The 15,752-nt window shown below is 38.0% G+C and overlaps 1 protein-coding gene across 2 annotated transcripts in view; it reads left to right on the top strand.

Moving 5' to 3' along the window:
• The first annotated feature begins 2,274 nt into the window (after positions 1–2,274).
• Positions 2,275–15,752, top strand: part of MMP16 (matrix metallopeptidase 16) — a 196,017-nt gene continuing 182,539 nt past the window's right edge. The window contains exon 1 of one of the 2 annotated variants that reach the window (XM_068672226.1): positions 2,275–2,800. In XM_068672226.1, the coding sequence (XP_068528327.1) occupies positions 2,793–2,800 (8 nt within the window). In that variant the 5' untranslated portion in view covers positions 2,275–2,792. The remainder of the gene's footprint in view (positions 2,801–15,752) is intronic. The other variant, XM_068672225.1, reaches the window with a different exon arrangement.

Genomic DNA, 15,752 nt, shown 5'->3' with positions numbered 1-15,752 from the left:
CACAGATAAAAAGAAGGTTCCTTAGAAGAAGAGGAAAAACAAAAAGCACAGGATAAGTGCTTCTTTTCCACCAGTTACTGATTCACAGAGTAATGAATTATCAGTTGTTAGTTCACAAAGTAATACCTGAGTAATAACCAGTTACTAATTCATAGAATAATAAAATGAATGAAACTACTAATATAATAGCACCCCCCCCCCCAAAAAAAAAAAAAGAAAAAAAAAAAGATGAGATCACATATTCCAATCCATTATACTGAAAATGGAAGGTATAGCTATAATATTATTGCTTATCAAACCTCCATATGAAAGATATTCCACACTCCCCCTAGGTATCTAGTTCCCAATATTACTACCTTTATATTTTAGGAAGAATAAATCTAGAAAAAAAAAAAACAAAACAAAACAAAACATAAATTTAGAAATAAAAGAAAATAAATTTAGCAATAAATTTATAATGTTTTCATCTAACTTTAAATCTAAATTTTTTAAATAATTTAGTTGATACATTTTTCCTTCATCCTGAAGACTGAAAGAGTATTTTTGTCCTTTTCACAGCAACATTTTCCATACAAGGAAAATTTTCCATACTATTTCCCCTAGGCCTTGTCAGACTAAAGAAATGGTGTTTATTTCAAATTTTCCATGTCTTACATTCTAAATGTTTTAGTATTATTTTCTTCTGGACTCTCTCTAGTTTGAGACTAAACACTCTTGGCTCCACCAGTCCCTAGCAGAAAAATCATCTGTCCTATCAGAAATAAAGGACAACTATTAATACACTGTACGATGAGGTTGGTTGTCTTTTTTTTTTTTTTTTTTTTTTTTTAACTGTAGCATGTTGCTGACTCATATTTACTTTAAGGTCCATTACATCGCTCAGATTCTTTTCTGATGTGCTGTTGTTGTTTTACTGGTGTCATACTTTTTGATTTTTCTTCCCAAATGTAATTTGCATTTGTCAGTATTAAGTTTCTTGCTATGGTTTCAATACATTAATTTGTTAAGCTCATTTTGACTTCTGATGACACCAAAGTGCCAGCAAGTCCTTCTAGCTTGCTTCCAGCTCTATATTTCATGATTCCATCATGCACATCACTAAGAATTTGAAGAAGAGAAAATGCCTTTTAGATCAAGCAGTTAATGTTAAAAAGAAAAAAAAAAAAAAAAAAAAAAAAAGGAAAGAGAAGAAAAAAAGAAAAGTGTATCACAATAGGAATTCTGCTAAATTGCTAAACTTTTGGTTAGGCAGAACATGACATCTTCAGAGATAACTGCCTTATTTTTAAGATATCAAAAGATGGAGAACCTGCCTTATTCCTACATTCTGCTACTAAGTGTTATCAAAACTCTGTATGTCTAAACTGCATGAGTTTTAATTCTGGTCATTGACCTCAACTACCCAATAAAGTAGACTTGTCTGTCAGGGATGTCTTCTATTTCCAGTCTGTTGCATATCCTGATCTAGTGCATCTTTTTTGATAACTAAGCATATTGTAAGTTTTCATATCTTGGAATCTTCTAAATTATTCTTTTTCTTCCTGTGTTTTTGTTGTTGTTGTTTTTCAGTACATATCTGAACAAGATGCATTACCGCAACAGCTTGTCTCACTAATGTCATGAGTTGCTCCACCTTTGACTGGGCAGCTCTGCTAAAACATCAAACAGCTTCATAAAACGATCTATTTATCATAAAATCACAATAATTGCTTATGTGCCTAAATCGGAAGGCATTTTTCCCCCCAATAATATGACCGTACATCTGAGCATATTAAAATGGATTTTGAAACTAAAAATACACTTTTATTTTTATTTATTTATTACTGACTTGCTTATATCACCGCTAACTACACCATTCGGGGAACTTTCCCCGCGGTGGTTCTGCATCCATCCCCGGTCACCCGGGGGCACCCCAGCGACCCCTCCACCTCTCCCCCCGCGGCCCGCAGGGGGGCGGCAGGGAGGCAGGAGGCACTGGGGACGCTGCGGGCCCCTTCCCCGGCAGAAGCGAAAAAAATAAAGGGATGGAAGAGCCGGGCCGACGGCGGCGGGGAGGCGAGGGACGGAGCGCGGCGGGGCCGCCTGGCGGGGCCGCCGCCTTCAAGGTGGCTGCCGGGAGGCAGGCGGGGCTGCGTGGATTTGGGATGAGGAGGGGGGAAAGAAGTGGGGAGAGAGGAGAGGAAGGGCAGGGAGCGGAGCCGAGCCATCCCCGTTAGGAGGCGGAGGCGGAGGGGGAGGAGGCTGAGGAGGAGGAGGGAGGGACGGACGGACGGAGGGAGGGGAGGAGGCTGAAGAGAAGGAGGGGGAGGAGGAGGAGGAGGAGGAGGACACGGGGAGGCGGCTGCTGCTGCTGCTGCTGCCGGGCAGAGAGGAGTCGTGCCGGAGCTGCGGCGGCACTCGGACGCCACATTCCCCCCGTACGGGACTGGCGGGGAGGATGAGCGATAGCTGAGCCTGCTGCCGGCGCTGCCAAGTGCCCCTTCCTTCTCCTCCTCCTCCTCCTTCTCCACCTCCTCCCCTGCTGTGGGTGAACCTGCGCTACGGGCTCTTCACCGACCCGGGGAGGGGGCTGGTTTGTTTGTGTATTTGTTTAAGGAACAGAGAGAGAGGAGGAGAGAGAGAGAGAGAGAGAGAGAGAGATCTTCCATCCGTTGAAGCACAGTTCACTATGATCGTACTCGCATTCAGCACTGGAAGCCGGTTGGATTTCGTGTCTCGGTCCAGGGTGTTTTTCTTGCAAACCTTCCTTTGGATTTTATGTGCTACAATGTGCAAAGCGGAGCAGTATTTCAATGTGGAGGTAAGCTCAGCCGTATGCGTGTGCGAGCGTGTGCTCCCTCCGCTCCTGCTTCCCCCTTCCCTTTTCCACATCCCCTAAATAAAACCGACCCCCCCCAGCCAGCCATGTCATCGAGCAGCCAGGTCGGTGGCGGTTTCTTTCCAGCAGCCGGCAGCTAGCTCCTCTCCCTGATGGCTGCGTTTCCGAGGGGGATCCCGCTGCCGGCGGCAGCTCCAGGCTCGGTGCCGGGCTCTGGAGCGCTGCCCGTGCCCCCTGGGCCCCCCCGGGACAGGCGGGCAGCCCCCGGCCCGGCGCTGGGCACTACAGCTCGGGGAAGGCTCTCTGAATACCGTGGACCTAAGATATTACTGTATAGCTGAGGTTACCTCCACCCTTTTCTTCCGATCCTTCTCTCTTCCTTAATTTTTTTGGAAAGAAGAATGAATGAAAGAGTGTTGTGGGGACAGGAGGAAGGAAACTTGGGATGTGGGGCGCGTTTCTTTGTGGTGAAGTGGTTGGCAAAATAAGATCTTTTTCCCACTTAAAGCTAACAAAAAGAGTTGCCACTAGAAACGGTGAAACAAATGGCATAAAGGTGCAACTACAACACAAAAGTTAGAGGGTGTGGAGGACCAGGAAATACATTTTTTTTTTTCCTAAGTGAAAATGAAGGTTAAAACATAGTGTTACCTAGATGGGGCAAATCCTAAGAGTTTGCAGCCACGGTGAGAATTCAGTGAACAGCTATTTCCAGTCACTCTTCCATATGCTCCCCGTTTTCCATTTATTTATTATTAAATATATTTTTACATAATGATAATGCTTCCTATTAAATAATGAGCTTTTACTGACTTTACAGCAGCTATTCTCTCCTCCTTTTCCCCCTCCCGTCACTCTGTTCATTCTGTTGTAAGCCCTTCTTCCTCATCTTTTTCAATGTGCTGTCTTTCCCTTTCTGTCTGTTCTTTTTCATCTTCTCATTACATCTCTCTAATTTGCTTGTGCTCTTTCCACTTCACGTATGCTGTAATGGTTTTCTGTTAGATCTTGGTGTGATTTCTCTTTCCTCTGTCCTGCCAGCCCCACTCCAAACTTTCTGCTGCACCCATGCACCACCCTCAACTCAATCTTCTTGTTCCTTGTCTCTTTCATCTCATGTTCCCACAATTCTTTCTCTCACAGAAATGAAGCCTTTGCCTTTTTCTCTGTCTTGCACATATGTATACTGGCTTGTTTTATGTGAGCTCTTGTTCTCACTTAGAGACATTCATTCTTGCTCCTGTCTATGTCAAAACTACCCCCGCAGATGCTCCTCCATCCCTAAACTGTCTCCTTTTCTGTCTCAAGTCCTTACCTTTACTTTCTCTCATCCTGCCTCATGCAAGATCACCTCATACATACCAAAATCACTTTTTCTTTCCTTGTCTGCTTTCATTCTATCCTTTCCCTCTTGGATGGCAGTTTCCCTTGCCACATGCAGTCCTCCTTTCTGCTTAGCAACACGCAACCTCAGCTTCCCTCTCTGACTTCTTTCTCTGTGGAAAGTATCGTCTTTACTCCATCATTAAAATCTCTCTTGATCATACATCCTACCTTTTTTTTTTTTTTTTTTTTTTTCTCTCTGCTATCTGCACACTAGTCCCTCTCATTCGTTTCACATCACAAATGTACATCTCTGCTTCAGTATGACTGTAAGCACTTTGGGGCAACACTCATGTCTTCTTATGCGTTTATGCAGTGTGTAGTCTGTAGTCTGTTGTGAATCTTGCTATGTAAATATTGAAGTCACCAATTTCATAGTGCATGTTAAAGTTTTCTCCTTTTGCTCCTGTCCTCAGCTGCCTTCTTTATGGATGAGCATAGGAAAGCAGCATGGAAGGGAGGAAGTTGCTCTCTGTAGACTCTCCAGGCTTCACAGGCTGGCCCCCTGCAGGGTATAGGGAAGAAATTCCAGCAACAGAACTTTCTCCTCCCACAGTAGTCTGCTTTGCTGGCATCTGGCTCTGCTGGAGAGACGGGCGGCAGATGGAGCTAGTGTGGGAGGAGAAAAAGATTGGTTTCGTCAAGTGGAATAGGAACAGGAGGCCAACTCCAGTCAGAAGGAGGTTTTATGAGGCAAGAAGGGAAACAGTTTCATTTTTGCCACCTCGTCCATATGGAAAACAACACGTTTGGAGGGCAAAAGACAATACCAGTAGCAAGAGACACTGTTGGGTGAAATGCAGTAGTGTGATGAGGGAACATATTTCCTCCTTCTGAAATATTCCATCTGAAGTTCTTCTTCCCAGTTCATCATATACCAGCCAGCTCTCTCAGTCTCTTTTCATATTTCAGTCTTTGAGCCACAGATTGCTGGGAGCCAGAATCTGTTTTGAGGGAATTTCTCTGGTATTCAAGAGTTGTCCTAATGTGAGGTTCTTCCCTAAACCACTGCTTTTGACTACTCTGTGACATGATCCTGTCTAGACAGACTTGAGTTTTGCCCCAGAACAGCCATTCCCATGTTCATGCTATTTGGATAGCACTGCAAATTCAACTTTCTTCTTGTAGGGAACAGCAAAGGCTAAAACCATGAGAAATCTGAGGCAAAGGTGTTGGCAGTAGCAGTGTATGTATTGTACTGTACAGCACTCTGTGTCAGCACAAGTGCATAATACAATTGTACTTGATGGTAAATTGTGTGAATATATGACAATTCTTATGGCAATACAAATTTACATACGGAACAGGTTTCAGGAAAGAAGGAGTGTACATTTAGTTGAATAAAATGTCCCTGAACAGATACTTAGGATGGTTGGAAAGCAGATTTTAATTATTTCCGATTTCTAAATAAAGTACAGATAATACCTGTTGAACATTATAAAATACAGAGATCCTTTATTTCCTCTTATTATTCTGCCTCTGTTAATCCATTTTCCTAATTGAAAAGAAACATTTCTGTAGCACTTTTGGATTGTTTGTTTGTTTGTTTCAATGCCGGTTTGTTGGGCTGTGAGCCAGAGCAATTCTTAAGAGATACTACTGTAGCTCAAAGATATTAAATAAAATGTTGCCTTTTAAAAGAAAAACATAAAGATGAAGGTTACAAGCTTGTATGAACATTACTGTTCTTTCTTTGTAATTTTATTGCTTCTGTGTAAAATTTTTCTAAGCAAATATCTACATGGATGAAGTCCTTAAGCTTCCAATGATACCTGAGTTGTCAATTCTGAATTGTGTTCATATATGTAGTATTGTATTTAATAGACATAGCTGAGTAGGATTCAGGTCATGGAGTATGGGACTCTGGAGGAGCACACTTGCACTCAGAGGCAATGAGAGTTTTGTGGTAAAGCTGCATGAGAGGTGGTTGAAGTTGAATTGATAGTTGAAGAAGTCATGATGAAGTTTAAGTTTCACATACTGGTATGTGTAGGAAGATTTAACATTAATGGTCAAGTTCACTGGTTACCAGTGGTATTTTGGTGAAACATTGCTTTTAACATCATGTGAACAACTAAGGACTATACTGGTAGCTTCCTATTTTCAATGTTGAATTATTGGTCCAGAACTATAATATCCATAAGCAATTGCAGTAACAGAAGGATATGGCTTTTGATGTAGGTTTTTCTTTCTACTATTTTAAATTATTTCCATACAATAATAGAGGAAAATGCCCATCAGTGAAATAGATAATGGAATAACAGTTATTAAACACATATTTAAATAGTAAAATTGATACAAACAAGCACAAGATAATTTGTTCTCAGAATCTGATAGAGGATGATATTCTGAGCCAGCCAGGCTTTTCTTTTTTCCCTCAAAGTTCCTCACTATAGTAATAATATGTCTTATTGGGATTGTCCATCTATGGTCTTCCATGAGTATCATTCATGTAAGACTGTATAGATACTTAAATGTTTTCCTAAAACCAATATTATTGTACTGTTTGAGCTGGTATTAATCTGTGAGCTCATCTTCTAATATTATCAATTAATTTATGTATATATTTAAATAGTAACTGTGTATATTTAATGCTATTTATTTTATATAAAAAATAGAAAGCAATGTCAACATTATTTAAAGGTTACTGAAACAAGTACACCTTGGTCAGAAGACAGGATAGTCAATCATGAATCTAGAATAAGATTCGATTTTGTATTCTAATACTGGATATTCTTATTCCTGTGAGTAACCGCATCAGCTGGGTATGTGCATAAAGCCTGTTAAGGAAAGAACTGCTTTTAGGTTCCCACCTGGTTTCATTCACTGTATCTGAGATGTGGGAAGCACTAGAGACAAAGCATGCTTCATCATCTCTCTCCTCAAGCAGGCAGTTACACTCTAGTTTCTTTATTCTAATGCTAAATTTATAGACTTGAATCCCTAGGGAAGGTCTTAAAATGAATCTTATTTTAGTGTGAGCAGCTCTTTAAAACAATACAGTCTTTTATCTCCTCCCATTTTCAGATGTGTGACAGTTAAATTTCTTATTGTGGAACAAAATACAGTAGAATCAAAACTTCAAGAAAATACTATCAATTTCCTCCATGGTGATAAGTGCCTAAGAACCACATTGTTTTCATTGTTAATAAAGTTTATAATTAGCATCCATCTCCTGCCCAGTGGTAATCTAGGACCTTTTCTTTCATGGGCTCTGGGTCATTTAAGTTTGAAAGAAGTCCAGTTTAATTCTTCAGCTGGCAATTGAAAGGGAATAAACATTTGGGAGGGAAACATTCTTCCAATATCACCTTTACACACTTGTCAGCCAGTGGGCTTGCTTAGCAGGTTTGCAAGCACAAAATTGTACTTTTCTAACTTGTTAAAATGCAAGCTCAGAGAGAATTAAGGAGAAGCAATTAAAGTGTTTTTGATGTAAGTAGTGCTGTGTGTCCTAAAAAGAATTTACAGGGTCATCTTCATTGTTTTTAGGTGCAGATAGTACGCATGATTCTCAGTTGTTCAAATTCTCAATCTTGCCCTTGGATAACATATCTATTAAATGAACTATCTCTTTGTGAAAACAAGAAGTTCAAGATGAAATTATTAGGGGGCTGGAGGGGATTAGGAGGCTTGGATCCGGTGATGGAGGTGGCTAGATGGAGAAATATTATTCAATAAAAATATAGATATAATATGAGATATTTCCTATTTGATTATTGAGGAAATACAGATGCAAAGAAAACCTTCTGTAAGGGTTTCTGATGAACAGATAAGGAAACTAATGTTCAGAAAGTTTTATGCCTAATAGGCAACAGAACTCATTTCTGTTACAGTAGGCAAATACCTACTACATGACAAATAGGCTCTCATTTAATATTATAAAATAAATGTATGTGGAGATCACTAGTCAGTAGAGTATATTCTCTGCTATAATTAAAACAATTCCTTTTTACAAAAATTACAGTAGATCAATTTTCTACTGTGTAGCATGAGATTATGTTGTTTAAAATGTTTCAGATAACCTTCTAGATTTTTTTGCCTCTTATTTTGTTCAAAAACAGATTGAAAAAAATGGTCCCAGTTCCAAAGAGTTTACCACTGACATAGTGTTTTAGACCTTAGATGCAGGACAGATTTGTGTATAGTTCTATTTCATCTTTATTTTTCTATTGCATATTTCTGACTACTTAGTGATTGAGCATCACAACTATTTTGAGATCTAATTGAGAGCTATTAGTTATTAATTGAGAGTTATTAGTAATTAGTTCCACTAAAGAAAAGAAATAAAATAGTTAAACAAAGAGATTTATGTAATCACCTTATTTACTGCAAGAGAAACCTGCCAAAACATGTATTCCTAATGTTTTCTGAAAAGATCTTACTAAAATAAATACACAATTTATTAGCTCAGCAAAAAAGCCTGAACAATCCCAAGCTCTCTCCCCTTCCATTATTCAGAAGGCATCCTGCAGTAGAATAATGCTCCTGCATAACCATTCATTGTTTCTTCAGAGTGGATATACCATCTTCTTTAACTGGTTTAAGATTTATGTTGCTCTTTGTCAGTTTTATTTGAATCCATCTAAAAGGTCAGTGCTTGCTCTAGGCATCTCAGCTCTCCTTATGCACTCAGCAAGACTGAATTGTAAGAGTTTATAAAGATAGAATGCAGTATTATATGGATTTTAAACATTTTAAACTGCATCTGTTGTCAGTGTTTTAAAGTCTGTCTTATCCTTCTACTTTACTGTATGATTGTGGAAGACTTTGTGTTGATGCTTTTTGATGATCCTTAAAGCTGAGATGTAACTTTTTAAAATGACCTTTATTAAATTGTGTAATGCTTGTTACCTGCCTGTTTCAGATTTCAGTTTATCGTCTAACCTGTTTGCTGTCCTTAAACCACGCAATTGACCGTAGTTTGAAGGAGCAGGTTGAGTCTGTTCACTTTGCTAACTGTGATATGTCAAATGACAGATTTAGTTTAATTTTGTATGAGGAAGACCAGGATTAGTGCTGCAAACATGATTTTACTTGGCACAGAAATGGATTTGAAAAATAATTATGATTAGAGCTTTATCTTCTGAAGAGAGGTCATGCTATTTGGAACCTTTATTTATTGGTTGCTTGGCAACTGTTCATTCATGTTTCTGCTTATCATCATTCATTATAAGCATCTTTGCTGTACAGTAAGAGCAATTAAGTGGTAACAACTTATTTCTGTGTCGAGTTAAAATTGACAGAAATTACAGAAATAGGAAAAGAATATTTCTGTAGTTTTACTTGTTAACTGAAACTGCTGGTACAATGTTTATTTGTTAAGAGCTGGTTTATCCCAGCTGTGGAATTGCTTGCACTTCAGCTGTGATTATAATAGTCCTAGCACACCTTTAGGTGTTACAACACATAATTGTCTTAGGGTCTTGTTCAGGTGTTTTTGTCATGTTTAAAATCACCTGTTAATTTTAAGATCAAGGCTTCAGGATATGACAAAACTTCTCCTGTTGATTCCACTGCTTAGCCATAGGCAATCCACTCTCAAGTGCTAAGGCTTGAACCTGGTATTTGAAAAGGGTTTTAAAATTCAGGGGTTAAAAACTGCTGCAACAGAAGATGTGCAGCTGAAGCAATGAGCCCGAGTACTTCTGTAGAACACTAAAGTCTCTTGATGCTTTCGGGAGAAAATAGTCGATTTTGTTACAATGTATGGAAACACGTTCATAAAATATATGATTTGACAGTTGTCTTGACTGTTGGATGAGAAATATTTTGCCTTTTTTATTAGTTCTTTAGGGGTTGTATTGTGAGTGACCCTTGTGTGGAATAGCAGTGCAGAAATAACAGATGTGCCATGGATTGTTCAGAGAGGATGTCTCTATACATCAAGAGCAATACTGAGACAAATTCCTTATAGATAGGTCTTAAAAGGGCATCTGTCACTCTAGGACCAGGGTGAAAGTAGATTTGTCTCGCTATTGCTACCTCTTGGTCTGCAAGTGGCTTTGCTTCCTTATTGGAGAACTGAGTTGGAATGCCCCCCTAGGACTGATACCCTCCACTTTAAGCTTCTAACTGTATTGACTCCCTCGTACTACTCATACCAAGCTGTGCTTATGGGGAACAAGGTGCTTGCTGTAAGACAAACCTATGTGGATTTTCATCAGTTTTTCCCACTTATGTGACATAGCTATAGTAAATGAAGATGATGTTCAGCATATTTTCAGAAGCAATTGAGATGGTTTCATAATTGGATAGGTAATTTTAAAAGAAATGCTAGCCTCAGAATCTATTTTTTATTATATTTTTTCCTCATGATCTTGTAGAGAAGCAGTTTTATTCCATTGGTCCTCTTCATTTTTGCTAACCTGTAATCGCATCTCCACTTACAAGTGTGATATGCAGGTTGGCAAGGGGGAGACTTCCTTTTCAGAAAATTACCAACTCAATGGCAGAGGGAAAATCATCAATTTCTTTAAAAAGTAGATAGCAAAACAAAAGAAAAAGCAACCCTTTCAATGGGAAGAAGCATGCTTCCTTTAAATGTCTCAATAGATTTTTATGAAGTGTAGCAAAGAGGAAATTGCTTCTTTCTTGTACCGCATCCGGATCTGAAGGTGGTGATCCTGTCATATTTTTTTCTTACCTCAGACTTTGGTTGTGTGATGTTCTTCTAGGAAATTACTTTGACCCACTGTCTTCTCAGAGCAACTGCCAGATTGTGTTTGTCTACATGCCGTGGTTTACATGCTGCTTGGAATTGTAGTGATATATTTAATTGCAAACAAAATAAATGATCTGTCTTCCTCACAATAAAATTTATTATTATTACGAGCAGTAATAGATTTATATTGCTAAATGTACAGCATGATTTTGATTTTGGCAAGTGAGAGTTTTTTGTTGTTGTTTTGTTTTTCCTCTTTTCTCATTAGCTCTATGTATATCACAAAAAAAAAAGAACTGCACTCCATTTTTCTGTTTTCATTAATTAATTTAAATAATTAACAAATTCTGGCTTCTAATACCTCTGTCCTTCCTTACTTACACAGTATGTCAGCTTTGGAAAGGTGTCTCTTTGTTGCATGTATTTTCGGGTATGTAGGAAAAATGAGGTGATGTAAGTGATTGAAGCAATGTGCTGGGGGGCTGGAGATCTGGTTCATGTGCCTGGTTTCATAATGAGTCTTCATATTGATAGCAGAGCTATCAATATTGATAACAGAGCTGTCATATCCTTAACTGAGCTTTCACAAATGTAGATTGGACTAATTGAGGAGTATTTGCTGCCTTTTCCAATACATGTCAAGAACAATAGAATGGAAATGATGCTAAAGAGCCATGAATGTTTCTAGATCATTCATTTGTCTCTGAACTGTTTCCCTTTTTGTCATGTAAAAAATAGTAGGGAAATTATTTATATATATACATATATATAAATAAATACAGCATTTCACTTAAGTCATCTGTGTAATAATTAAGTGATGAATATATTCAAGAAACAAATACCAGAGCAGAAGAAATGAAAAACATGTCAATAATAACATTTCAAACACTGTTTTATTTCTTTTTGTTTGTTTGTATTTTTTTAATATATGTACCAAAGCTAGATAGAAAATATTGTCAGTAGGATTACATGAAGGATGTCAGAAAATGATTGAAGATACAGAGTATGACATTCTCTTTCAGGATGAAAGTTTGAATATGATAATTTTTTGATACCCAAATACAAAACAAGTAGTTTGCTTCAAAATATCTTTCAGTGTAAAAGTCTTATCAAATAAAATGGATTTCAGATCAATCTGTGTGTTGCACAATGCAAAATTAAAGTATTTTATTTTTAAACAAATTCACTTATTTAATAAAGTGAATTGTTCCACAAACATTCATGTTGCCTTGTTATCACAGTATCTAGCCTTTTTCTTTGTTTGTTTGAATATTTGTGGATTTCCATGAGTTGAAATAAAGGATTGACTTTTCACTGCTCCAGGTATTAATGTTTTTATTATACACCACTAATAGGCAGACATGCAGCTCACATACCACTGCTTATTAAAATAAATAAATAAATAAATAAAAGGCAAAGGATGAGGCACTGGGAGAATAAGAGCTTTGCTGTGCTGACATGTTAAATATTATAGAACTGGAAACTGAATCTTTTTCTTCAAGGCTCCTGTACCTTATAGTCTTCCTTTGTTCTACTTTTCTTCTTACTTTTCTTTTCTTCCCCCTTCCCTCCAACCCCCCCCCCGACACACACACACACACTTTCCTGCCAAGTTACTTTCCTCAGCATCCTCAGCTTGTCTCTTTACAGGACATTGCCTGCAGCCAGGGAAAGTCATCAGTCATTATTGAACCATAGAATCATAGATAGAAGAGATGAGAAAGACTTGTTAAGCCTCTATTTCTCTGCCAGTGCTAGATTGCTTGCTATTCTATGTTTTCTGGCATTTTGTAAAGTCAAACTTTAGAATCCACAATGGTGGAACTTCCAAAATTGGACTTGGAAAAAAAAAAAACACCAAACTGCTAAATGTACATTATGGAAAATTACAGTGGAAGAATTCTTTTCAGTAGACTTTTCCTTTGGCTACTGGCAACAATAGTTCAAAGTTGTCTCCAGTTAAGCTGTTTCTGATAGAAGTGATGTCTGTTCTGCAAGCCAAAGTGAGAGCATCTGTGTATGAGAACAGATGATATGCACTGACTGGTAATTCTGTGCATTTCTTTGACTTTACAAAAAAAAAAAAAAGAACAAAATCAAAAACAAAAAACACAACAACAACAAAACAACAGGAGGAGCAGCGAGAAACAAAGGCTTTATTTAAATTTTCACTTCGTTTGAAATTTGTAGTGCAGCTGAAATAGACTAAGAGTACCTGATGTAAAAATATATGCAGTTTTGTGTGGATTGCTATCACTGTGTCAGAAGGGTTAGAATAGTTTGTGATGTTTTTGAACACCTCTCCTATGAAGACAGGCTGAGGTATTTGGGGTTGTTCAGCTTGGAGAAAAGAAGGCTCCAGGGAGATTTTATAGTGGCCTTCCAGTACCTAAAGGGGGATACGGGTAAGCTGGGGAGGGACTCTTTGTCAGGGGGTGTAGGGATAAGACAAAGGGAAATGGATTTAAACTAAAAGAGACTAGGCTTAGATTACATTTTAGGGAGAAATCCTTCACTCAGAGGGTGGTGAGGCACTGGCACAGGTTGCCCAGAGAAGCTGTGAATGCCCCATCCCTGGAGGTGCTCAAGGCCAGGCTGGATGGGGCTGTAGGCAATGTGGTCTGGTGGGGGGAGTTGTCCTTGACCATGGCAGGGGTTGGAATTAGATGGGCTTTAAAGGTCCAATCAAAACCAGTCTATGATTCTGTAAGTATTGTGCATTTTTGTATTTAAGTATTACCACCTGAAGAATAAAACTGGATATTAGTAGGAGTTTTATAGATATCTAGATACAACAACCTGTGAAGAAATCCTTTTTTTTTTTTTTTTGAGTTCACACATCATATCATTAGTATGTTCACAAACACAAACTTAAAGATGTTTGTGACACTTGTGCATGTGAGCTATCATAATGTCCATGCTCTGCATATTTTGTAACATTTGCCAAAAAAAAATCTCAAAATGTGTTATGTGGGAAGGTTGGATTGGTTTGCTAACATGCATCCTAATGCTGAGATTTGTGCAGGATTATTTGTATGAGATACATTTTCTAGCCAGTGTGCAAGCAGCAAGGCTGCCCTCTGGGTTAGATTGGAAAAGGGATTCAGCTTGAGACAACAATACTTACATTTAGGTGTTCAAATGTGTTTTATGTATGTTTCCTGTGTATTAATAACAATGTGCTCCCGGAAATCAATGAAGCAGAGAGAATAATTCAGCTAATCAGCCATTTAATGTCGACATCAGAATGACTTGAATCTTTTTCTGGATTCCATTGTTAGTATTGACTAGCAGCATGATTTACTTACTTACATATAGGCATCTAGCACCATTTAAGGAGCCCAAGGGTGAAATATGCATAAAGCTGGCAGAAGTAATATAATATCTATGGAAACTTTGTTTTTTTCAGATTAGCAGCTGGAAGTCAGGCTCTGTGTCCTAGGTCATCTCAGGTAGCACTAGACACTTCTGTTTAGGTACTCGAATCCTATTGCAGAGTTTAAGTGATGGTGGAGTGTGTCAAGACACCTGTATCTATGAGGCTCCCCCGTGTAGACATTGGTATTCAGATGTCTTAATTTGGTGTTGAATCCCTTCCCTCTGCAATGGTGGGTTTCATTAAATTTGTCTATTTGGTGGTTAGCCCCTGTGGCCTGTCTTGTTTGGCCTTTAGATAACATTCTAGAAAATCATGACCATCCTAAAAGTCCAGTGACATATTTGTCATTCCCTGGGTAATGTAGATCATCATAGATCACACTAGACACTAGTATTTCTGGCAAAGCCAAAGAGCAGAACTCTCTTACGGTGGTATGATTTTCATCCTGTCGCTCTGATGCTCTACACATTATTACATAGATTTATCCCTTAATGCAAGAAGGCACTATTTCATACACATTTAGATTTCATGTATTTTAAATATTTAGTTAGGGATATAAAGAACACAACATTTTTCTACTGACATCAAGGCAGTTTTGCCTTCAACCTTAATGAGGCCAGGCCTGGGCCTGTTTAAGTCAGTGTACAACGTATTATCTAACTTAGTATATTTCTGCCCTGTTTTATAAATACAATACTCCCAAGAGTTATTTGATGCCTTACCCTAAGTGATTTTAAAGGCTGTTTTTCTTTCCTAAACATACAAACTTGAAAACAGCTATCTGATGCCCTTGAGGAGAGAGAACAGAATGTTAAGCATTTTTATGAAGAGTAAGTAATTAAAAAATATATTTTAGAAGTATAAGCTTGCTAAATATCTGTGGTCTGATAGACAATCCCCAAGAAGATAAAAATGAAAATGACATTTTAATAATTTCTCTGGGTAGGAGCCATGTGTTCTCAAGAATAATTAGCAGTTTTCAAGTACTATACAGTAAAGTAACATGGATTAATTCAACAAAAATTTACATTTCAGTGTTAATGCTAGAGTTTAGATATCATCATAGTCAGGTATGTAATTTCATTGATTTATTTACACTACTTGCTTTCGATCTTCAGAACTGTGCAAACAACTTGATCAGAATAAGAGAATTATTGGCCATTTTATGTTTATATGTTTGCTTATTTACTTTTTTTGTAAATCCAGATTTGCAAATACCTGAATATACTACCAGATATACTATTTGACTGAGGTTTCTGCTATCATGTAATTGAAGGGAGAATAGATCTACTGTTGATTTTCAGGTCTGCATTTGGGGGAGAAGAGTGATTATATCTGCAATCTTCTATTCCAGAAGAGCTTCCTTTGTAATATTTAGCTCTACTCTATTGTTTTGCACTGACAGGCTCACTTAGAGAAAAAACAGTATTTTAGTTCCTTTGTGAATAATCCCATCATTTCTTCTGGCTGCTGAGAGAATTCACTTTTTGTCCTAGCAGTCAGATAAA

Source organism: Anas acuta, chromosome 2 (genome assembly GCF_963932015.1).
Source record: "Anas acuta chromosome 2, bAnaAcu1.1, whole genome shotgun sequence".
NCBI classification, from domain to species: domain Eukaryota; kingdom Metazoa; phylum Chordata; class Aves; order Anseriformes; family Anatidae; genus Anas; species Anas acuta.
This window is presented reverse-complemented; position numbering and strand designations above follow the sequence as displayed.